A 22738-nucleotide genomic window follows, 5' to 3' on the forward strand; every position below is an offset into this window, starting at 1 on the left:
GCGTCTTGGCCGCCGACGCGAGCTTGGCGGCGACGGCGGCCGACGGCGCGCGCTTCTTCTTCGAGGCGGCGCCGGACGATGACGACGACGCGCCCTTGGCCTTCTTGGCGGCCGACGTCGAGCTCGAGACCGTGCCGGCCGACGACGACGCGGCGGGCGACGGCGCGGCGTCGAACTGTGCCGGGCTGACGAGGTCGAGCGGGGCGGCCGCGGAGGCGGGCGTCTCGGGCGCGAAGAAGGACGGCGGAAGGGCCGGGGCCGCCGAGGCGAACGAGGGGAGGCTCAGGGCCGGGTCGACGAGCGAGCCAGCCGGCTGAGCCGACGACGAGGCGAGGAGCGCGCTCAGGTCGACGGTGGGCTGCACGTGGGGCTCGGCGTGGTCGTGGACGAGGAGGGGCTTGAAGCCGAACTCGCCAACGCGGGCGGCGTAGCGGTTGCGCTCATCTGCGCCGGCGGTCGGCGAGGCGGCGGCGGCGGCGGCGGGGATGGTGCTGCCGAGGTGCTTGGCCGAGTCCGAGTCGGGGTTGGCGAGGGCGGTCGAGTCGGCAAAGTCGGGCGAGTCGAACTCGAACGCGACGTTGGTCCACTGCTCGAGCTGGGCCTGGAGCGCGTTCGAGTCGCAGGGGAACGAGACTGTAGCCGGGGAGGGAGGGGGAGAGAGAGTGAGGGTGAGGAGGCGAAACTCGAAGGGGGGACGAGGGCGAGAGAGCGAGACGAGGGCGCACGGGTGTCGTCGGTGCGGTCGCGCGTCGGGCCGTTGTCGGGCGTGGTCCCGGGGCTAGGAGCCAGCTGTGGGAGTAGACTGCACGGGTCAGCGTCCTGGCCCGAGCCAGAGAGAGGCGGCGATTGGACCCGCCCTGTTGAGCTGCGATGGGGGGAGATGGAGGAGTCAGCACTCGCTCTCGCGGCCTCGAGACGGCAGGGGAGTGGCGGGCGCACCTGCGAGAAGGCCCAGTTGTGGCCACTCATGGTCGTGGTGCGTGCACTGGTGCAAGGATCGGGGACAGCGCGACGAGACGAGGGTGAGGGCGCTCGCTCACCTCGGCGCGCGAGCGAGCCCCCGCCGATGCGATCCCGGACCGCGGGTAAAGCTCTCACACACAAGGGCTTCTCGTTGGAGCTTGCAAGCTTCAGCGACAACCACGCCAGGACCGCCCTGCACTCGACCGGCTCGACCCGGTGCCGCCCTCGCTTTCCCACCAAGGTCGCCGACGAACGCTTTCCTCTCGCGAGCCCTCGCTCCGCACTCTCCTCGACGACGCCTGCAGTTGTACGACACGGCATTGCATTCTGTGCCTCGGCGGCGCGCTTCGTCTACTCGTCCCGACTCCGTCTAGTCGCGCGCGAGCGTTCCGTTGCTGCGCTTGTACTCGGTCCACTTGCGCGAGATGAACTCGTTGGCGACGAGCGTGACGACCTGCAACGTCGACGACGAGAGAGAAGCGTCAGGACCGTGCTGCTTGCTGCGGCGGGCGGCGACGGGACCGCCGCAGCGCCGTCCCGCACTGGCCCTCTCCGGCCAGCCACCGGGACGCGCTGCGGAGAGTGATAGCGAGAGAGAGAAAGTGGGGCGCACCGTGTGCGGCGCGATGCGCGCGAGGTGTGCGACCGAGCCCTTGTACCACCCGAGGACGCCCTCGGTCCGCCAGGTCTTGATGAGGCAGTCGATCGGGCTCTTGTCTGCGCGACGAGGAGGAGGGTCAACAGGCGCGTCCTGCTTCTGCGCCAACCTCCACAGTCGAGGCGAGCCTGCTCGTGGCAGGACGAGTCGACGAGGAAGGGAGGACAAGAGGACGCACAGAGGAGCCCTCGAGGCTTGCCGTCCGGGCCGATCGAGTTGGGCGACTGGTTGTACATGCGCGTCAAGGCCGTGTCTGCGCGGCGTGTACCTCGACGTCAGTAGAGGACTCGAGAGCATCGAGAGCCCGAGAGAGAAAGACGGGCGGCGGGACGCACCTGCAGGCTGCATGACGGCGCACACGACCAAGCCCGAGAAGGTGCTGCTGAGGAGAAAAGTGCCGATGTGGTCGCCCATGCCCCACCCGACGAGCGTCGTCTTGGCGAGGTTGTACGACGGGAGCTGGACCGACGAGCCCATGGCCGTGCGCAGCATGGCGGCGTCGACGCCGCGCGCGAGCCCTCGCGGACCCTCCTTGGCGACGATGGCGCGCAGGCCGTGCAGTGCCGACGGGTAGTTGTGCTGCGCGCCGACCGGGTTGAACGGCGAAAAGGCCTGCATGCGCGCCTTGACGAGGAAGAGCGGGTTGCCGAGGATGGCTGCGGGCGGGGACGGAAGCGTGAGCTCGAGTCGGCGCTCCAGGTTCGGGACGAGCGAGACGAGGACGCACCTCCGACGACACCGGAACTCGCGCCCGCCATGATGCTCGTCCACGCGTGCGTCTCGCGCTTGTCGTAGCCGGCGAGCGAGTTGATGGCGTGGCGGAACGGCTCGAAGAAGCCCAACCGCGAGCCGTTGAGCGCGATCTGGTACGCGTACTGTGGAGAGTCGTCGTCAGGAAGTGTGCTGGTGACCTCGGCGCAGGCAGGGAGAGTGAGAGAGGGGGGACGCACTGCTGCTCCGAGTCCTCGCTGAATGCCGCCGAGCCCCTCGTGCCGCCACGTCTTCTGCATGCAGTCGAGCGCGCTCGTGTACACCTTGCCACTTGGCCCGGCCTTGAGGCTCGGCGGGATCTCAGGGATGGCTGCTGCTCCTGGTGGTGGTGCGCCTGCTGCGGCGGCCGCGACTTTGGGCGGGAGGTGCGCTCGGCCTTGAAGCTCGCCGTCGAGCTGCAGTCGCGTCTTGGCGACCTCCATCGGGTTGGTGACTGTCGGCACGAGGAGGCAAAGGTTAGCTCTGCGGCCTGACTCGGGGCGAGGAGGGGGAGGGGGGACGGACTGGTGACGGCTGTGCATGCTGCGATGGCGCCGGATACGAAACCTGTTGGGCGGTGGGTCAGCTGGGTCGGGTGCTAGGCGAGTGCTGGAGTGGGCGCACCCTCTGTTCGCGGGGGCAAGGAGGAGCGAGGGTCAGCACGCGGCACGCCGTGAGGTTCGGCAGAGGCGGGGGCGAAGGTGGGAGGGAGGGGAAGGAGGGGCGCACCTGCTGCGGTCAATTGGATGGCGGGCTGGGTCGAGCTGGACGAGGCCATGGCAGCAGTGCTCGTCTCGAAGCGAGCGGAGTGAAGAGCGAGCGAGAGCAAGAAGAGCAAGAGGCTCGGCTCGTCTGCGGCGCGCCAAACCGGCAAGCTTCAAACGAGCCTTGTGCCTTAGCGTTTGTGCGCTCTGCCTTTGTGCGCTCTGCCTTGTGCGCTGTGCTCTACAGCACCCACTGCGCCGCCGCCACAGCGCCGCCTCAGCTCGCCGCCGCTCCTCCAGCCCCTCCTGCGCACCTCGCCTCCTCGTCACCTCGCGTCGACGAGCTCATCTCGGGCTTCCACCAGCTCCACAGCGACCAGTCGACCTCAACTCTCGCAGCGACACGGCCCTGCCTCCGCTCGCCAAGGTCCTGCCTCCCCCTTTCCTCCCCCTCCTCTCCCCTCCTCCATCGCTCGCCGGCGGAGAGCTGACCTTTGTCTTCACGAGAGAGTCTCGTCGTTCTGTGGAGGAGTGCGCATGGAGCCAGTCGATGCAATGCAAGTAATCACGCGTCTGCCCAGCGAGTTGCGCCGACTCGAGAGAGCGAGGGAAGCTGGTGGTGGTCCTCGCCGCTCTCGCTCACTGCGCCCGCTCGCGCAAAGCCTCGCTGAAAGCTCTCGTCAAGCTGTCGCTCTCCATCTCTCGAGACCGGCAGCGACGCATGCGCACAAGATGCGCCAGGTCGCTTGGTTGCGCCTCGCTCGCCGTCCCAGCTCTGAAGCGTCCTCGCCTCCTCCCTTGCCGATGAGAGCCGAAAATGCGCCGCGCTGAATCTGTATTGCACCGGCTGGACCACGCTGCGGAAAGTACTGAGGCAAGGCGAGGGCGAGCTGGCGCGCCGGCAGGACGAGGAGGAGGGGGAGGGGGAGCAGACTTTGACGGTGGGCGGGTGTGGAGGTGCGGCGGACCGGGGGTGACGTCGTGTCGAGAGTGAGTGAAAGGGCGAGGTGTCGCTGGCAGCGGGGGTAGCCGTGTCGAGGTCGAGCTGGCGGTCGAGGTGATGAGGCGGAGGGAGGCGAGGGCGTGGGTCGAGCAGGCGGCGCGGCGGGCACAGGTGCTCGGGCCCGGCGAGGCCACAGTGCACAAGCTGACTGTGCAGGGCGAGTGCACAAGGCAGAGAGCGCAAGCGGCCGTGAGCCTTGCCGGTTTGCGCCACTTCTGGAGAGTGATCACGGCGACGATTTTCGAGACCTGGAAAGCTCGACTCGCACTCTCGACAAGCGCGAGAGTACTTGGAGAGAGCCCATCATGCTCCACTCGTCGCCTCGACGCACCGCCAGACGACCCAGGCTGGCTCAGCCGCCGGGTCGCCGTCGTCAATAGCGGCACTCTCGAGCAGCCCTCTCAGCCACGACACGCCGCTAGAGAAACCTTTGCGCTGCACCGACGTCCTCTGCACCTCTCTACAACTCTGCCCCGCAACCGCCAGCCTCGCCCGAGTCGTCCTCGCCAACCTCGACCTCGCGAATCTCGTTGTTGTCGCCGCATCGTCGACACGCAAACAACGTGCAGCGGCCTCGCGACCAGCTCAGCGCCATCGTACGATGTGCACGAGCCCGTGCACCGAGCCGCCGAGCGCCTCGGGCTGCGGTGCGGCGCCGCGGCCGCGTCGTCGTCGAGGCGGTCGCCGGGCGAGTCGGGCTGTTGAGGGCGCGGCGGCGGTCGAGTGACGGTCGGAGCGGGCGTAGAGGGAGGCGGTGGGTACGTGGGACGTGCGGTGCGGGCCGAGAGGGTGATCCGAGGAGGTCGAGCGAGGGCGAGAAGGGCGCGGTTTGAGCGACGGCGAGGGGCTCGGCGAGCGGTGAGGGCGATGCGGGGTGGTGCGGGCGCAGCACGGGCGCAGCACGGGCGCAGTAGACGGAGCGAGGGCGATCGCGAGCCGAGTCGTACTCGGAGCGAGGGCGGAGGAGGGGGAGTGAGAAGAGGAGGCGGACGAGCGCGTCGAGCGAGGCGGTGTCGGTCCAAGGTGCGCCCTCGTCTCCCTCGTCATCTACTGCTGGACTCGCCCTGAGTCCTCCTTCAGCGTACAGCAGCGTTCGCCCACCACCCGCTCCACCGCCGCCGCCATCGCCGTCGCCCGCTCCCCCACCTCCTCCTCCTCGTCGCCGACCATGGCCCCGCCCGACCCGACCGCCTCGCGCGCCAAGCGCACTCGCGCAGGTCGTGCCGCCGGCGTGTCCTACGCTGAGCTCCAGAACGGCGTCGGCAGGGCAGCGTCGACGTCGGGCGGCAGCGGCGAGGCGAGTGACCTCGAGCGCGAGGCGCCGCCGGCAAAGAAGGCGCGCTCGCGCAAGAAGGGCGGCGGCGGCGGGTCGGGCAGCGGGGCGTCGGGCGAGAAGGAGCCGCAGACGAAGAAGAAGGGCAAGGCGGGCGGCAAGGGCAAGGGCAAGGGCAAGGGGGGGGACGGCGACGGGAAGGAGGACGAGGTCACCCCGGCTCGCCCGAGGCAGCACTCGTCGCTCCTGCGCCTTCCTCAAGAACTCCTTCACGAGGTGCGCCCACACCCTCTCTCGCCTGTTCGCCTCGCAAGACCCGGATGAGCTGACCTCTTGCGCCCCTCGTGCAGATCTTCGCACGCGTGCGCCTCGTCTGCGAGCTCGAGTTCGGCTCGATCTCGTCCGACCCGCCGACGCCAACCGTCGCCGACGAGCCGCCCGAGTGCACGGCGGCGTACACCCTGTACGCGCTCGCTCGCACCTCGTTCGTCCTGCGCCAGTTCCTCCTGTCGCCCGAGGCCGCCTCTTTGTGGCGCACGGCCCGCTTCTCGTACCGCAACGTCAACGAGGAGCCCGATCACGGCCTGTACCAGGTCAAGGCGTTTGTCGACGGCTCGTCGGGCGCCAAGTGGGCGACCAAGGCCGGCGTGAGGGTGCGTCCCCTCGACTCGCCTTTCCGCCCTGCCCACTCGCCGTCCCTGACCTGCCCCTCGTCCACCACTCGCAGTCGCTCCTCGACCTCGACAACCACAACATGTGCACGCTCCTCATGGGCCAACTCGCGCGGCACGTGTTCGAGAAGGACCCGCACCCTTTCGCGTCCGCCAACTTCCTCCTCGCCGACCTCAAGTTCGGCGGCCGCACCTCAACCGGCGACGAGCGCAAGAAGCTCGAGGACGACGTCGTCGAGGAGATCAAGGCGCTCCGCATCCAGATTTGCAGCCAGATCAACCCGACCGCCGAGCAGAACTACCGCAAGACTTCGCCCAACCTGTTCGACCCCGCCACGGCCGAGCACCGCATCGAGTGCGTCCTCCTTTCTCTTTTCTCTCCTTCCCTCCTGCTCCTCTTGTCGTCCCCCTTCAGCACCTCCCCTCCTTCCTCGCTCCACCGCCCGGCCCTCGACCGTCGTCCTCGCGCCGAGCACGAGCTGACCCCTGCGCCTGCAGCGCCGCGCCGGTTCGCCCGTCGCCCTTGTTGTGCCCCATTGGCAACTGGTGCACGTGCGAGGCGTCGCCCCGCGGCGAGAAGACGCGCCCGGTCCACCTGCGCACGGGCCAAACCGACGTCGACTGGGTCAAGACCGGCGTCGTCTCGGTCAAGGTGCGCTCCTGCTCTCTCTCTCTCTCTCTCTCTTTCTCGCTCTCTCCGCAACCTGCCTGACACCTGCACGAGCACGCAGATCCCCATGCACAACGCCGTGCCGCACCTCTTCCCGAAGGATGAGTCCGGCACGGACCCGGCAAGCCTGTTCTACACGCCCAAGGGCCTCGAGATCCTCACCAAGATCAACGACACGGTGATCGAGCTCGCCATCGCGCAGGGCACGGTCATCGCGTCCTTCGGCGGCGAGATCCGCAACATCACGCTCGCGAGCAAGGCGTTCAGCATCACGCCCGTCTCGATCGCTGGCCTGTGGACCACGCTCAAGGACGAGGTCGAGCCCGCCAAGGTCGAGGTCTACCACCTGCGTCGAGCGGGCCGGCCCAACGAGCGCGGGACCCTCCTCGTCCACCACTTTGCTCCTTCCACGTTCAGCGGCTTCGGCGGCCGGCTCGAGCAGATCTTTGCCCAGGTGCGCCGTCTGTTCCACTCCTCACTGCGACTACGACGAGCAAGACGGCCCGCTCGAGGAGAATCAGCCCTCGAGCAGCAGATTCTGACGAGCCCGTTCTTCCTCCCCTTCCCCTTTTCCCTCCCTCTTCCTCCTCCGCCTCGAACGTCACCACCTCGACGCCGCCCTCGACCGCAACCTCGACCTCAACACCGCCTGCGACGACGGCCTCGGACGCCTGTGTCTCGACCTCCTCGCCAACCTCGACCTTCTCAACCGCCAACGGCAACTTCGACCTCGTCCGCGCCCAAACCTAACATCCTGGATTTTCTCTCGTCCCATCGCGTCCGCCATGATCTTCTACTGACCCTCCCTTCCTCCCATCCTCCTGCCGCCATTCCTGCGCCCGCGCCGTGCCCTGGCGACCTTCCACCCGTCGCCTGCGACTCGTGCCCTTCTACTGGCGCGACTACCGCTCGCGCACGCCCACTTCCTGCTCCTCCTTCCTCTCGACTGTCTCCCCTACCTCCTCGGCTCTCTGTGCTCGCTCTCGCTCTCGCTCGTCGTCAGGACGCGACGAGCGCGCTCCTTCACGCCCTCGCGCCCGCCGCGGCGGCGCTCCCGCCGCGCTCGTACTACTACGAGCGGCACTACCGCGGCCGGGCGAGCGCCAAGGACGCGTCGCGCGACACGTGGATCCAGATCTGCAAGATCTGCGCGGCCGAGAAGGAGCGCGGCCAAATCCTGTCGCCCGACGAGCGCGACGCCGTCAACGCGCTCGGCGAGTTCCTGCTCCAGCGCCACCTGCGCAACAACGCGCCCGACTACGAGTCGATGCGCTCGCGCCTCGCGTCGGGCGAGAAGGCGCGCCCCGAGTGGCTCCCGCTCGCCCTCGTCGAGTCGGACGCGCAGGTGAGCAAGCTCGTCATGCACGAGCGCGCGGTCAAGACGCAGGCCGCCAACCTCGAGGCGGCGCGCGCCGAGGGCGAGCTCTACGGCGTCGACCTGCAGGCCGCCAACCTCGAGGCGGCGCGCGCCGAGGGCGAGCTCTACGGCGTCGACCTGCGCGCCGCCAAACTCGAGGCGGCGCGCGCCGAGGGCGAGCTGTACGGCCTCGACCTGCAGGCCGCCAACCTCGAGGCGGCGCGCGCCGAGGGCGAGCTCTACGGCGTCGACCTGCAGGCCGCCAACCTCGAGGCGGCGCGCGCCGAGGGCAAGGTCGTCGGCTACGACCTGCGCGCCGCCAATGCGCAGAGGCAGCGCGACGACATCTTTCTCGCGCTGTCACCGTCGTCAGCACCGATCGCCAAGCTCGACGGCGTCGTCGACAGCGGCGTCGGGATCGCGACGCTCGGCGGGCCCGCGCTGCGGCAGCTCTGCGGCAAGGTCGGCCTGTCGGACTCGTGCCGGGTCGCGGGAGTCCGACAGATGGCCAGCGTCGAGCAGATGAGCGGGTGGTTGGATGCGGTGCGAGCCGAGGTGCACGGGCGGGCGGCGAGGGGTCCGTGCGCCGACGGCGACGAGCCCGCTCAGACGCTCGTCGCGTGCATCAAGAGCGACGAGCTCGAGCGGACGCGACAGCGGGCGCAGGAGGCGGCGCAGCAGGAGGCGCCCGTCGTGCGCCGCTCGGGCCGTGCGAGGACGGCGAGGACGCACGACGACGATGACTGATTTCCTTCTCTCTCTGCCTGCCCTTGTTGTACCCCATCCGCATGTATGTACCGAGTCGCCTGCGTGTTTCTGTGTCTCTCGCCGGGCCCGCACGTGTCGAGAGAGTGGGAGGAAGGGTTGAGACGCGCACGGACTCTTCCTCTCGCCTCTCGCTCTCGCTCTCGAGGCCAGAAGCTGGTTCGTGAACTCTGGACCGACCGACGCACAGTGCAAGCGAGAGTGTCCGTAGCAGAGAGTGTGCTACTGAGGGTGCGAGGGGTACTGACGAGGGGTGCGGTGCGAGGCAAAACGAGGAGGGAAGGAAAGAAGGGGAAAGCGGACTACTTCGAGCCTTTGGTGTGCTTGAGCATGTTGCTGATCGCGCTCTGCGGCACAGGGGGCGAGACGCCTGAGCCGATCATGACAGAGAGGGTAAGGAGGGAGAGAGGGGAAGAGGGACGAGGGAGTACGAGGCGAGGTCAGGCTCGAGCCCGACGACGCTCGACGACGAGAGAGAGAGTGGACGCACACCGTGCGTCGAGTAGCCGAGGTCCATGATGAACGCCCGGACCTTCTTGGTGCCCGAGCGCAGCAAAACGTGAGGACGTAGTTCTTCTTGGACGCCATCTTGGCCGGCTGGCCCGAGAACGACGGGCGGTTCATCGACATGTAGGGCGCTGTGTGCGGGGGAGGAGGTACGTCAGGGCAGGTCCTCTCTAGAGAGGAAAGGTCCGAGAGGAGAACACGCTCGACGAGAGAGATCGGAAAAAGGGGACGCACGAGAGAGAAAGGGGACGCACGAGAGAGCACCTCGATGTTGTACCTAGTGCGGTACGTCTTGGTCGAGACGCCGTCGTTCAGGTCCGAGGCGGCGGTCAAGATGCGGCCGTCGGGAAGGAGGGTCGTCGCCGAGCGGTCGGGAACCCGCGCGTGACGAGCTCGTCTCTGACGCCGACTGGGTCGTACAAGAGGGGCCCCTTGGCGGGCGAGCGCGCGCTCGATGCGCCGACCTTCTCCTTGACATTGCCGTACTGTCGTCGAGAGGGGCGAAGCGGTCGTCAGTCGAGATGGTCGAGTGGCTCGACGAGAGGGAGAGGCGAGGAACGAGGGGCGACGGACGAGAGGCGAAAGAGCGGACGACGAGGAAGGAGAAGGAGAGGGAGGGGGAAGAGGGAAGAGCGAACACGGAAGAGGAAGAGGGAAGGGGGAAGAGGGAAGAGGGAAGAAGAGAAGACGAGGAAGACGAGGAAGACGAGGACGCACCCGGCGATACCGGACCGAGCGCCGTTGACGACGAGCACCATGACGCGAGGGAACGGCATGTTCTCGGTCTGCCAGCCCTTGCGCAGGCCGGCCGCGTTCAAGATCATCCTCGAACACTGCTTGCTCGCAGGCGCTTTGGCGCTGAGCTGCAACGGGTTGATGCCGAGGTTGGCCGTCGTGCCGCCGCAGAAGAGGACCTGGAGGACGAAAAGTCAATACGAGGACGCTGCGGCGAGTCGCAGAGAAAGTCGGGGAAAACCGAGGGCGCACCTCGGGCTCAAAGTTGTTGGCGGTAGTGAGAGGCAAGAGGACGCTCGCCGAGCTGCGCGGGTCTGTAAAGGGGGACCAAAGAGACGTCAGGAGTGCTCAAAGTGAGAGGAAGGGCGAGGGAGAGGAAGGGCGAGGGAGAGGAAGGGCGTGGGAGAGAGTGGGACGCACACGTGATCGTGACGCCCTTGCGCAGAGGCTTGAGGCGACGCTCGATGTTCTTCTTAGCGTCGTACAGCATCGCCATCTTGTTGGCGGCGATAGAGCCGGACGTTGCTCGGGTACCAACGAGGCGACGTGAGGCGGATGCGGGCCGGGTTCTCGTACGCGTCGCAGTGCTTGTCGGTGCAGGGCGTGAACAGGCGGACCGCGGCGAGGCCAAGTGACGCTATGCCGCCGTGGCAGTGACAGAGGGCGAGGGTCAGGCGGCCGGACAAGAGGCAGAGAGAGGCGGGGACGAGGGGAACGAGGGCGCACCTGGCTGACCGTAGACTGAACCGGCTCGGAAGTGAACGAGCACTGACGGCGCTTGGCGCGACTTATGGCCCGGTGCGCCCGCGCGAGGTCGACCGCGTGTGGTTGGACGATGAAGACGAGGGTCGGCGAGGGGGCTCGACGAAGACGAATAGGGCCATGCCGAGCTGCTCTGCCCTGCCTGCGCAGCTGCTGCGACTGACGGGCACGCCGGGGCGAGTGCGCGGTCGGCGAGAGGGGGTGCCGGTGACGAGCGACGAGGACGAGGAGGAGGAGCGGCGGGGACGAGGTTGGCGAGTGCGGCCCTAGCGGCAGGGCATGGCGCCAGCCGGTGGTCGCGTGTGCATCGCTGGCGAGTGCTGGACGCACAGCTCGTGGCCACAGCGAAGGTGGGAGACCGCTCGACCACGCGGCCGACTCCCTCACGACGAACGGGGCAAACTTGCTCGTCTCTCTCTTCCCTCCCTCACTCACCGTCGCGTCTGCTGCACGCGCACTGGCTGCGCCTCTGCCCGCATACCGACCCCTGCTCGTCTCGACATGGTCCACAAGCGCGAGTACAACCTCCGCCCTCGCCTCAACCGCCTCGCCCCGGGTGCGTCCTCTCTCTCTCTTCCTCTTCCTGTGCGGCGAGACGCGCAGCACCACGCCGAACCTTGGGAGCAACTCGCACGGAGTCGTCTCACCCGCCGTGGGCACTGTGCGAGCCATCCCCTCGGCGAGGTTGTGCTGGCGCGTCTCGCGCGCGTCCTCCCCCGCGACCGTGTTTGGCTCACCCATCTTCCACCCCTTGTGATGCAGCGATCCCTTGTCCCTCGACTACGCTCGTGCGCACCAGCCCGACCCTCTCCAACCTCGCCACCGACGCCCTCGACCGCCTACGCCACGACCCGCGTCGCGAGCAAGACGCCCTTGGCCAGCGCGACGAGCTCATCCACCTCGCCAGCGTCGCCCCAGCACCCGCCCCTGCACTCGCACCGACGCCGACCGTCTTCGACACGTACCTCGTCCGCCCTGTCGCCGCCGACCCGCTCGTCGACTTCCCCGCTTCCCCCCTCCCCTCTCCCCGTTCGTCGCCGAGCCGCCCTCCCGGCGTCGGCCCTCTCGACACCGGCGTTCGCGACGACACTCACTTACTCGTCCCCTCGTCACGCAGTACCCGCTCGCATCAGCTCGTCTCGCACAACGGCTACCTCTTGGCCTACCGCTCGTGGGGCCCGCCGCCGGCCACGAGCGAGGCGTTAAACCGCTTCGTCGCTCGCTGGAACGAGGCCGAGCGCATGACCGAGGTGTCGAGCGAGCCAGGGGACCGAGGAGAGCGTCGCCAGACTCTCGTCGGCAAGACGAGGGGCTACGAGAAAGCGCGTCTCTCCCGCCCGCGTTTCTCTCTGCGCCGCCTCGACTCACACGTTCTATCTCGCTCCGCAGGAGTTCCATCTCGCGGCGACGCACAAGCTGGCGCCCGCACTCGCCGAGGCCCTCGTGGACGACCCAGACCTCGACATCCTCAGGTGCGTCCAAACCCTTCTCGATCCTCCCTCTCCTCCTAGGGCATAGTCGACGAGATTCAGGCCATGGGTGGCCCGCCGTGCACGGTGTCGAGCAGGTGGACGGTGATCGAGGAGCTGTCGATGCTGCAGGAGGGGCACGAGGGGAGAGCATCGAGTACGGGTGCAAGGAGGGAGGCGCGACATCGGCGGGAGGCGAGGGAGCGAGAGCTGTTGTAGATTTCGGGCTCTGCAACCGCGTGTCCATGGGCATTGGAGCGGAAAAGATCTGGAGCCGCCGCGAGCGGCACAGCACGAGCAGACGAGCGTGGCGAACGTTGGCGTCCGCCTCCGCGGAACGGCCGCTCTCCCTCCTGCTCTCGGCCTTTGTCCGCCGCGACGCTGCGGTGTTCGTTTGCAGAAAGCCTTGTGAGTGACTCTGTCGTGCACACGAGCCGGAGGGAAGCAGTCGAGAGGAACCTCAGCTTCATCAGCTGGAAACGCCGGCCACGATCACGCTCGCGGCAGCCTCTCGTGGGCCGCGCAGGCAGGTCTGGCGGCTGCATAAAGGTGCTGTGGAGCCACGTGTGCAAGCTCAAGGATCACAGAAGCGAGTTTGATGCGCAGGACCGTCCGAGAGCGAGAGCGCGCAGAGCATCTTGTGCAGGGCGCGGAACCTGTCATTGCAGCGCAGGAATGCGGGAGGTACGAGGACTTGTACAAAGTGTTGAGCGTGCACTCGAGCGAGTAATTCTCTTTCTCTGTGCCCGAACGAGAGCGAGTCGCGACAGGGACGAGACCTTCTCAAGTTGACCGCGCAGTGCGCTCTCGACCGAAGAGCGCGCGTGGGAGCACCGACAGCTGTAGATACTCCCGTTTCGTCGACTCACTCGGGCGCGAGGAACCAGCATGACCTCGACGTTGCCTCGAGCCCGCTACACCTCCCCCGGCTCCCTCCCATCTCCTTCCCACCTCTGGCCGCTCGCCGGTCGACCCTCGATGCGCGCTCGCGCCTGACCTGCTCTGCCCGGGGAACGCCGACGACTGGCGAGGATGTGGGCTGTGCGGGCGGGGGCGAGGACGAGGAAAGAAAGGGGAAAAGGGAGCGGGAGGAGGTCGAGCGTCAGCCTCGAGCTCGAGCTCGAGACGGCGAGAGAGAGGGAGAGAGAGAGAGAGAGGAGGGGGCGCACCGATGGGGATCTGCTTCTCATTCTCCTGGCCAGGCGAGAGGAGGACGATTGACGAGTGGAAGCGGCAGCCCTCGAGGAGCTGCTCGACCCGCTGGACCGGCATGTCGACGCCTGCGAGTCGTGCGGGAGCGAGTGGGTCAGTGCGTCTTCCCTCGAGGACCAAGAGAGAGAGAGGAGGGGACGCACACATGACGCCCTGGGCGCCGCCGAGCTTCTTGAGCTCGTCGGCGACGTTATGCTTGCCGACGACGACGACGAGGCAGTGGTGCTCGAGGGCAGTAGTCGCCGGCCGACCAGCGCACCGACGTCACGACGAGGATCACCTTGCGGTCCTGCTGGCCCATCTTGATCGTGTCGAGCGCGACCTTGGCAGAGCCGCTGCGAGAGCGAGAGGGATGCCGAGGACGGCGGTGAAAGAGTCAGTCCCTCATCCTCGACGCAGACAGGGAGAGAGAGGGACGCACCCTTGACGTACATGGAGAGGACGCCGTCGCCCTTGAAGCCCATGCGCTCATCGCGGTCCTTGACGGGCGGCTCGACATGGCCTCGCTCACGGCGACGTACTCGGCGAGGCCGCGCATGAACGTGATCGCTGCGAGCGTAAGGGTGTGTCAGTTGCAGGTCATTGTCGACGTAGACGAGCAGAAGAGAGAGAGACGAGGACGGACCGACGACGCGCGTGCCCTCCTCGAGGTTGCGCTTGCCCTGCTGGGCCGGGTTGGCGATCTGGCCGAGGACGACGCCGCACAGGAACCGCGGGTGGCGCACATCGACGAGCGTGTCGTGACGCGTGAGCTCATGGCTGGGAACTGGCGAGGCGGGCAAGAAGGGGGGGGGATAGGGCGACAACGAAGGAGGGCAAAGGCGAGGGTCAGTCCGTGCGACGGGCGGCTCGAGACCGGGACAAGTGGGACGCACATGCCGTCAAGGCCGTTGGCGACCCAGGGGGACCGGCTGCTGCGCTCGAGCGGGTTGACAAGCCGCATTTGGCCCTGGCGGCGAGACGTGCCGCAGCGCGTGGTCGACGCGCCCGTCGCTGCCCGCCACCTCTCCTCCACACACCTCGGTCCGCTGCCACACTCTCTCCGGAGAGAGTGGGCCCTCGAGCCACGGCAGCCCGTCCCTGCCCGTGGCTGCGACAGGGACCGGCCGACGGGAGCTCGTCGAGGGGGAGCAGTCGGTCGGCGCCAGAGCGCACGGCCAGTCGCTCCCCTCGCTCGAGCCCGTCGGTGCGGTATGACGAGCACACGAAGCAGATGTGCGACTGCGAGTGGCCGCGAGCGGCTTGCTCGGGAGCAGAGGCCGGCGTGCGCAAGGTGCCGAGACCAGGTCGAGGCCGCGTGATAGAGCGCGAGGGTGGTGCGAGACGATAGGCGCACTGGTGCTGGGGCTAGTCGGAGCGTCGCGGTGCTGCCTTGGGGGCGGGTGGGGGCGGACGAGCGAGGGGGAGATGAGGGGCGGGGGAGGAGGCGGAGGGCGACACCGTGGCCGAGACGGGCCGCGAGTGCGGGTCGACGGGGTGGCAAGACATGGCTGGATGCTCGGACGGCAGCAGGCCAAGCCCAGGCGAGCGGTGTGGTGTGACGGGGAGGAGGAGCTTGCGCGTTCTCATCAGTTCGGGCTATCTCGCCAGCCGCAACGCCAGTGCGGTGCTCTGAAGCGCCCAATCTGCTCTGCGACCCTACAGCAAAACCCGGACGAGCCGGCCCGAACGCCTGGTCTACCCTCGCTCCGCTTCCTCGAGCGGTGCCTCGCAGCGGGTCGAGCACGAGGGGAGCGCTCGCAGCTCTGCGAGCGGGCAGCGTGGGATTCGAGCGAGGTACAACAGGTGCGTCCACATGCTCTCCTCGCCTTCGAGCCCCGCCCGCCGTCGAGCTGACCGCTCCCTCCTCCTCGACCCTCCGCAGCCACTCGTCTCTCCGCCTACGCAGGCGCCCGCTGTCCCGTGCCGACATGGCGACCTCTCGAGCAGCCCCAACATCGACCACCAAGCGCCCGGGCAAGACGCCGCCGTCCGCACCCGGCACGCCGGCGGTCCTCCCCCTCCACCAGCGCATCCTCTTCCCTCCCTCGTCGACCGCACGACCTCCCCGCATCCTGCACTCTCCCGCGCACTCGACGCTCGACCCCGTCATCCTCGACCTGATCGCCCTCGCGCTGCGAGCCTACGTTACGCCGTGGTACAACGGCGGCATCTCGCGCGACCCGGACAAGGCGTTCCTCCAGGCCGTCACGGCCGTCCTCGTGCAGGTCATTCAGGCGCTCGAGGTCCGCCTCGCGACGGTCGACTGGGCAGAGCTCGTCGTGCGAGACGTGCCAGAGCTCGTCGCGGCGCACTACCGCGACTGGGACCTCGCGACTGAGCGGGCCGGGAGCGGCTCGGCGCACAACTTCTCGCCCGAGGAGCTCTTCCACAACCTCGAGCCGCACATTGCCATCTCGCTGTCGACCGCACCTGACGGCTCGTCGTCGCGAGCGTCGGTCCCGCACGTCGACAAGGTCTACCTTCGCACCCTCGTCGACCACCTCCTCAAGGCGCTCCTGCCGCCCGACGACTATCGCGCCGAGACGGAGCGCGCCATCGTGCGCCAGATCCTCGTCGGCGTCGTCTTTGGCGCCGTGTTCAGCCGCGTCGCGCAGCCGTGGTTCCTGCACGGCGTCATTGCGAGGCAGCTCGAGGCTGTCGAGGCGGCGAGGCGAACGAGGGAGAAGGGCCAAGAGGCGGCAGCAGGCGCCGCGCATGAGACTTCTGCTGCGCCGAGTGTATTGGAGAGAGCGGCGGCGGCGCTGTCGAGCTTGCCGTCGCGCCTCGGTGGCCTCGTGACCGCCGCGTCCGCCTTTGCGCTCTCCTCGCCGCCAAGCCGCCGCTCGTCGGCGCCTCCTCTCCACACGTCCCTTATCCGCCTCATCTCGGCCGTCCTACCCTCCTCGACCTTCCTCGACACGCTCCTCTCCCTCGTCTCGCTCCCCCTCTCCTTCCTCTCGACCCGCCTCGACCCGTTGCTCTCGCGCTCGATCGACCGCACCATGACGGCCTCGACGGTGCGCGCCATCCTCGAGGGCACGACGCGCGGCATGTTCCCGTGTGACGGGTGGCCGGCGCCGAAGGAGGAGGACCCGGACGAGGCGGCGCAGGAGGGGCTCAAGCGGCGGTGCGAGGAGGCTCTGGCGCGGGCTCTGCCAGGTCCGTCCTGTCTCCCTCGCTCTCTCACAGACATGTACTGACCTTTCGACTCGCTGCAGATGCGCTGCCGGCGTGGCTCTACCCGACCCTGCCCGCCGACGAGCCCGATCCTCGACTCGCCCTCTCGCGTCACCTCCTCCGCCCACTCTCTTCGCACGTCGCCAACGTCCACCTCGTCCTCCTCCTCATCGACCTCGTCGTCGGCCACGTCTTTCCCGAGCTCGTCGTGCCGCCACCCGAGTGATTCGGTCCTCGAGCGAGCCCTTCCCGTTCCCCTCCCGTCCCTCCTCTCTCTCTCGTCGCCCTCTGTCACACTCTGTATCACTTTTCGAGTCTGTATTGCAACGATAAACTGCCCTGGAGGGTCCCAGAGAGTCGCCAGCACGTCCTCGTCGCCCGTTCGCTCCCTCGAGAGGCTCGAGCGCACTCCTTCCTCTCCTCCTCCCGCTCCGCCCCTCGACTCGGGGCAAAGAGCGCGGCGCTTCACGTTTCCCTCATGTGCGCGGACGACTTTGGAGATGTCGCTGTGGCTGCGCGAGAGCGAGAACGTGCAAGAGAAGGACGAGGGGCGCGAGCGCGAGAGTCGGTCTGCGAGAGCGACCTCGATTGGCGGCCATGGCGAGGGTGCGCCTGAGGAGCCCTCGCGAGTGCAAGCACAGCAGGACAAGACGTTCAGGATGCACAGAGACAGGCAGAGCCGAGGAAAGCCGGAAAGAAGAGGCGAGCCCCCGAGTCGAGAAAGGGGCTCGAGCCCCGTCGTCGTAGCGAGCGACAGAGTCGAAGAGCGGCCGCAGCGAGTGCGGCATCGAGGGCAGGATGAAGGAGAGAGAGGGGAATCTCCCGCGCTTAGAGTGAGCCTCGCCGAGTGGAAGGGGTCGAGAGGCTCAAAGAACGCGGTGGGGGAGGAGGGGAAGGGGGAGGGTGAGGCCCGAGAGTGAAGCGCGTGCTCGGGGTGCGTCTCGACGAGAGCGTCGAGTGCAGGGTCCGACACCGCTCTGCTCCAGCTGGAGCACGCCCTACACAGCTGCAGCAACTCGTCGAAGCCACCGCGCACCAACCGAGCGGACGAGAAGCTCGTCGTCCTCCCACCACTTCCCCACCTTTCGTCATCTCTCCTCTCGTTCTCGCCGCCTCCCACGCCTTGAGCGCATCTAGCCATGCCCTGGAACGACACTCGACCATGGATCAAAGACCCAGCCACTCGATTCCGCTCGCCACCCGATCCCGCCGTCCTCGCTCGCCTCGCCGACGCGCACTGCCACCCTGTCGACGACGACACCTTCTCCCCCGAGGCGTTGCGAGGGCTCTCTGCCGGTACAATCGTGCGTCACACACAGTCTCTCTACTTGGGGAACGAGCGCTGACCCAAAAAGCCCCTGCCCGCAGTGCGCCATGAGCTCGTCGCTCTCGAACCAGGAGCGCAACACCGCCGTCTACGCCGCCAGCCCGGCCACCGTCGTCCCTTTCTTCGGTCCGTACCATCTCTCACACTACGTTGAGACGGATCCTGACGAACTTAGACGCCCGACCGCAGGCCTGCACCCGTGGTTCTCCCACCCGATCTCGTTCTCTCCCCCTTCCTCGCTCCCGACCAAAGACGAGCACTACTCGCGCCTCTTCACCGACCCGGCCAATCCCGACGCGCCACATCCTTCTCTCGCCGACCTCCTTCCTCACCTACCCGACCCCGTCTCGTTCGACACCTTCCTGTCCGACCTCGAGCACAACCTCGTCTCGCACCCGTCGTCGCACGTCGGCGAGATCGGCCTCGACCGCGCGTTCCGCATCCCGAACCCGCCGCACATCGCTGCCGACAAGGCCAACTCGAGAAACTCGGACCTCGCGACGCCGCTCGCGCACCAGGTGCGGGTCGTCGAGGCCCAGGTCGACCTCGCCATCCGGCTCGGGCGCAACATCTCGCTGCACTCGGTGCGCGCGCCCAAGGAGACGGTCGACATGCTGCAGGGCTTCAAGGCCAAGGGCGAGGGGTGGAAGAGGCTGCACGTGTGCCTGCACTCGTTCGGCGGCAGCCCCGAATCGGCCAAGCAGATCCAGAAAGGTGCGCCCGGCTCGTCTCTCTCTCCCTCTCTCTCTCTCCCTCTCTCTCTCTCCCTGTCGTCGAGTCTTTAGGAACGAGCGTCACTGACATCGTTTTCCCTACTACAGCGCACCCCAACACGTTCTTCTCGTTCGCGACCATCATCTCGGGCCGCTCGCCGCACTTTCACTCGCTCCTGCGCGCCATCGAGCCCGACCGCCTCCTCGTCGAGAGCGACTACTCGCACACGCGCGAGATCGACAACCAGCTGTGGGATGTGTTCGAGGAGGTGCAGCTCGCGCGAGGGTGGTCGGCCGACGAGACGGTCCGACGGCTCGAGGACAACTTCAAGCGGTTCGTCACGCCGCTCGACGAGCGACCGCCGCCGAGAATGTCGAACCGGGAGAAGAAGGCCGAGCGTCGGCGGGAGGACATGTACGTGAGCGACGAGGACGACCGGGACGAGGGCCGAGCGGACGGGGCGACTCGAGGAGGCCCGTAGATGTCGCGACGAGAGGTGCATTGCAGGGAGGGGTATCACAGCGAGTACAGAGAGGTATGACGAGAGGTCCAGGGTATCCACCATCGAGAGCCCGACCCCGCTCAGACCGCCCCGCTCGCCCTCTGACCCTCGACGAGCCGCTCGAGCTCGTCGCCTCGCTCGCCGAGTTTGGCCGCCTCTGAACGCGCCCGTCGCTCAGTCGCGACGAGCTCGGCGTCGCGAGCCACGAGGCGCGCCTCCATCGAGCGCAGGAGCGCCTGGACCGTGTCGAGGTGCTGGGCGAGGAGGGCGGGCGAGGGGCCCGGGGCGAGAGGCGCCGCTGCCGAGCTGGACACGTGCGGCGAGGACGGCTTCATCGCGTCGTCGACGCTCGAGGTACCGCCGTTGGTGTCCTCCTCCCGTGCGCCCTCGTCGTCGTCCTCGTCCTCGGCCGACTCGGGAATAGCGACCGCTCCGAGCGTCGCCGACCGCGTGAGCGACCCGAGGCCTGCGCCCGAGCTCGCGCTCGACGACGTGGGCGTGTGCATGAGGCTTGCGCGCGCGACGAGCTTGGTGCGGACGGCGGGCGACGCGGCGGCGACGCCTCGACCGGGCGCGTCCGAGAGGCCGAGGTCGTCGGCCCAGGCCGGGCCGTAGGTGCGCTCGAGGTAGTCGGTTAGGCGACGCTGTCTGTTTTCGTGTGCGAGGGACAATGAGCTCCGTTCCGGCACGTGCGCGAGGCCGAGAGAAAGGGAGAGAGGACGCACTGCCGGCGCAACTTGTCGAGCTCGCCCGCGGCCCTCTCGGCCTCGCGCTGATATCCACCCAGGAGCGTCTCTTGCGCCTCGAACTGACGCTCGAGCTCCTCGAGCTGCCGAGGGTCGAGCGCCGCCGCCTTCGCCGCCTCGCATTCGAGGGCCGACACGCGGCTCGCGAGGTCGCGCTTCTCGCGCCGGACGGCAGCGAGCTCCTGGTCCTTGTCGTCGAGCTGTCGTCGGAGCGCGGCGACGTCGGCATTTTGGGTCGAAGCGGGGGAGGAGGAGGAGGGTGCGAGGTTGATTGAGCGAGTCGGACGGGGCGTCTCGTCGACCTCGAGCGTGCGCTGCGCAGGAGCCGGCGTGCCCATGCCGAGGGCGTGCATCATGGCCTGCGCATCTCTCCTGGCGAGTTCGCCCCGCTCCCTGCTCAGGCTGGCCGAGTGCGCGTGCGAGGGCCGAGGGCGAGACGACGAGGTTGATGGCGCGGAGGACGACGCGGCGGCGGCGGCAGAGGCGGCTGCGGGGCGCGAGGTGTAGGTGCGAGGCTTGGTGAGCGTGTCCTGGAGCGACAGCGGCACGTAGAGCGACGTGTCGGGCGAGTCCATGGCGAGCGGGCGAGGAGGAGAGCCGGAAGGTGGGAGAGGCGGTGCTCGACTGCTCTCTGTCGCCTCTCTGTCTCTCTCGCAACGACAGGCGCACGGTGGAACGCTACGTATGATTCTGCACAGAAGCGAGTGCTGGGGAAAGCGCTCTAGGCGGGGAGAGAAAGGCTACGAGGCTCGAGGGCGCGAAAGGCGAAGGCACGACGGGCGCGACGAGAGGAAAGCGGGTACAAGGGTTGGGTTGGGTGGCAAAGGGGAAACAGACTGGGGGTGTCAACAGAACCGAGGGAGGAAGGCGACAACAGGAGAGGGCGGGCGAGGATAAAGGACGAGGGTAGGGTCGCTCCTCTCGGACGACGACGACGACGTCGGCGAGGGTGCTCAGACGGCCGTGCCCTTGACCTTCTTCTTGGCGAGCGGGATCGACGACGACGCGACCGACGCGACGCTGACGTTGCTCGCGCTGCGCTTGAGGCCCGTCGACATGGGCCAGGCCCGAGCGCCGGCGCCGTGCGTCGCCCTCGACGAGGAATGGTGGTGGTGGTGCATCGTCGAGCGGCGCGCCTCGTGCGGGGTGCGGGCCCACGAGTTGATGAACACGATGCGCTTGGCCTTGCGGTTGTACAGGAACTGGAACGTGCTCCACAGGAGGCCGCCGGTCGACGATTCGCCGTACTCGTCCTCGTTCGCCGAGTCGGCGTTCGAGAAGGGCGTGCCCGCCCGGCCGAACACGGACTGGATCGACTTCATCGGCGAGCGGTGCGCGCGCATGAAAGACGGCGTGCTGCGGCCGCTGACGGGCGTCGACGCTCGGCGAACGCCTGGGACGCCTTCCATCTCGAGCGCCATGCCGTCGGCGTCGTCGTCCTCGAACTCGCCCGACTCGTCGTCGCCTTCCGAGTCCGACTCGGCGGCGTGCGGGTCCGAGTCGATGTCGGGCGAGTAGGTGAAGCACTCGCAGTCGGACAGGTCGATGATCGGGTCGAGGACCTGGCGCAGGAACGGGTTGGTCGGCACCGAGTGCGCGTCGTCGGTCGGCGTCGTGCCGGGGAGCGACACCGGGTCCGAGTACGGCGACGAGGCCTGGCCGAACGAGGCGGCGCCCGGGAACGACGCAAAGGGCCGCTGGCCCGACGGCGACCGCAGCTGGTCGAGCGCGGTCGACAGCGACGTGAGGACGGCGCGCGGGCCTTCCTCACGCCGAAAGTCCTCGGGGCGGACCTTGGAGAAGTCGTAGTCGGGGAAGGCGATGTTGAGGAGGCCGATGAGGAGCCACAGCGTCTTGCGCGACTGGGGCTGGTCGAGCGGGCCGAACGGGCTCTCGAGGAGGCCCTGGTGGTGTTCGGGCGGCGAGTGCGAGGTCGAGAGGGTGAGGTCCTGGATGAGCTCCGACTCGAGCGTCTTGAACAGCTTGCGCTCCTTGGACACCTGCTTGCACGAGTACGCCTCGATGCGGGTCGACACCTTGAGCGTCGGCGTCGACATGGACAGCGCGTTCGACAGGACCGACAGCTCGGGGATCTCGAGGAACTGCGGGCGCGCAAAGGGGGATGTCAGTACCGCTGTGCTTGCGCGTGCGTGCATGCGGCCGGAGGAGGAGGAGGGCGGGGGATTGACCTTCATCGGCGGCTGCGGGCGGCGAGATAGGCGGGCGACGGGTGAGGGCGAAGTTGGGGGCGAACGGGCGCGTCGACGGCTGGTGCGAGCTGGTCTGGTGGCTCGTGGCGGTGCTCTGGAGGCCGTGTGAGGTCCTGCATGGCGCCGGGAGCGATGTGAGCGACCGGACAATCGGCGAGGGTCGGCCTCAGCCAATGCGCCTGCACTCACCTCTCGGCTTGGTCGGGGAGAGTGGGGGTGGGCGGGGTGCCGGTCGACGGTGGCGGGTCGAGCGGTGGTGGAGCGTGCTGGGGGGTCCGGGAGAGGCGAGCTGGACGACGACGGGACCGCGTACGAAGCGAGCCGAGGTCGGGAAGGGGAGGGTGGGAGGAGGAGCGCGGTGGGCCACGGGCAAACGATGCCGGGGCGAGGGGGGCGGTAGGTGAGGTTGGCGAGGTGTGCTGGAGCTTATATCCGCTCGATCATGCACGGACGGGGGTCAAGAGGAGGAGGACAAGCAAGAGAGAGCGAGGCGAGCCGACTCGGCTCGCTGCGGCGACCGACAACAAGGGCGACGCGCACGTTCGCCTCCCCCTCCTCATCGCGCTCACTTGCTGCGCCAA

The 22738-nt window shown here is 68.1% G+C and overlaps 9 protein-coding genes across 9 annotated transcripts; 4 read left to right on the forward strand and 5 right to left on the reverse strand.

Moving 5' to 3' along the window:
- Positions 1-1264: 1264 nt before the first annotated feature.
- Positions 1265-3177, reverse strand: RHOBADRAFT_25431 (uncharacterized protein). Its single transcript, XM_018412684.1, has 8 exons — positions 3101-3177; positions 2897-2941; positions 2572-2825; positions 2349-2496; positions 1957-2277; positions 1800-1874; positions 1577-1680; positions 1265-1417 (listed from the first exon to the last, which is right to left on the reverse strand). The coding sequence occupies exons 1-8, from the start codon at positions 3147-3149 to the stop codon at positions 1334-1336; spliced, it is 1080 nt and encodes a 359-aa protein (XP_018272421.1). The 5' UTR covers positions 3150-3177; the 3' UTR covers positions 1265-1333.
- Positions 3178-5246: 2069 nt separating this feature from the next.
- On the forward strand, positions 5247-8796 carry RHOBADRAFT_52390 (uncharacterized protein; the record flags this gene model as incomplete). Its single annotated transcript, XM_018416312.1, has 6 exons — positions 5247-5627; positions 5702-6004; positions 6079-6377; positions 6521-6674; positions 6754-7146; positions 7696-8796. The coding sequence occupies 6 exons, from the start codon at positions 5247-5249 to the stop codon at positions 8794-8796; spliced, it is 2631 nt and encodes an 876-aa protein (XP_018272422.1).
- A 320-nt stretch (positions 8797-9116) lies between these two features.
- Positions 9117-10552, reverse strand: RHOBADRAFT_42705 (uncharacterized protein; the record flags this gene model as incomplete). The annotated part of the gene is made up of 7 exons (XM_018414099.1): positions 9117-9161; positions 9305-9349; positions 9382-9452; positions 9576-9730; positions 10039-10235; positions 10309-10370; positions 10477-10552. The coding sequence occupies 7 exons, from the start codon at positions 10550-10552 to the stop codon at positions 9117-9119; spliced, it is 651 nt and encodes a 216-aa protein (XP_018272423.1).
- Positions 10553-11319: 767 nt separating this feature from the next.
- RHOBADRAFT_42706 (uncharacterized protein) lies at positions 11320-12834 on the forward strand (the record flags this gene model as incomplete). The annotated part of the gene is made up of 4 exons (XM_018414100.1): positions 11320-11374; positions 11581-12068; positions 12208-12290; positions 12795-12834. 4 exons carry the CDS (start codon positions 11320-11322, stop codon positions 12832-12834), a joined length of 666 nt encoding a protein of 221 aa, XP_018272424.1.
- Positions 12835-13161: 327 nt separating this feature from the next.
- RHOBADRAFT_52392 (uncharacterized protein) lies at positions 13162-14442 on the reverse strand (the record flags this gene model as incomplete). Its single annotated transcript, XM_018416313.1, has 8 exons — positions 13162-13326; positions 13457-13567; positions 13643-13694; positions 13759-13834; positions 13932-13978; positions 14011-14048; positions 14125-14258; positions 14375-14442. 8 exons carry the CDS (start codon positions 14440-14442, stop codon positions 13202-13204), a joined length of 651 nt encoding a protein of 216 aa, XP_018272425.1. The 3' UTR covers positions 13162-13201.
- A 967-nt stretch (positions 14443-15409) lies between these two features.
- Positions 15410-16111, forward strand: RHOBADRAFT_13004 (uncharacterized protein; the record flags this gene model as incomplete). Its single annotated transcript, XM_018412119.1, has 1 exon — positions 15410-16111. A coding segment is annotated over one exon (702 nt), but the record flags the coding sequence as incomplete, so codon positions are not given.
- A 1673-nt stretch (positions 16112-17784) lies between these two features.
- Positions 17785-18919, forward strand: RHOBADRAFT_25435 (uncharacterized protein; the record flags this gene model as incomplete). The annotated part of the gene is made up of 4 exons (XM_018412685.1): positions 17785-17962; positions 18027-18111; positions 18175-18699; positions 18807-18919. Coding segments are annotated over exons 1-4 (888 nt in total), but the record flags the coding sequence as incomplete, so codon positions are not given.
- Positions 18920-19184: 265 nt separating this feature from the next.
- Positions 19185-20522, reverse strand: RHOBADRAFT_52395 (uncharacterized protein; the record flags this gene model as incomplete). Its single annotated transcript, XM_018416314.1, has 2 exons — positions 19185-19849; positions 19927-20522. 2 exons carry the CDS (start codon positions 20520-20522, stop codon positions 19282-19284), a joined length of 1164 nt encoding a protein of 387 aa, XP_018272428.1. The 3' UTR covers positions 19185-19281.
- A 91-nt stretch (positions 20523-20613) lies between these two features.
- Positions 20614-22276, reverse strand: RHOBADRAFT_52396 (uncharacterized protein; the record flags this gene model as incomplete). Its single annotated transcript, XM_018416315.1, has 2 exons — positions 20614-22049; positions 22202-22276. 2 exons carry the CDS (start codon positions 22274-22276, stop codon positions 20901-20903), a joined length of 1224 nt encoding a protein of 407 aa, XP_018272429.1. The 3' UTR covers positions 20614-20900.
- Between the last annotated feature and the right edge of the window lie 462 nt (positions 22277-22738).

The sequence above is a fragment of the Rhodotorula graminis genome (assembly GCF_001329695.1).
Source record: "Rhodotorula graminis WP1 unplaced genomic scaffold RHOBAscaffold_4, whole genome shotgun sequence".
In the NCBI taxonomy this organism is placed as follows: domain Eukaryota; kingdom Fungi; phylum Basidiomycota; class Microbotryomycetes; order Sporidiobolales; family Sporidiobolaceae; genus Rhodotorula; species Rhodotorula graminis.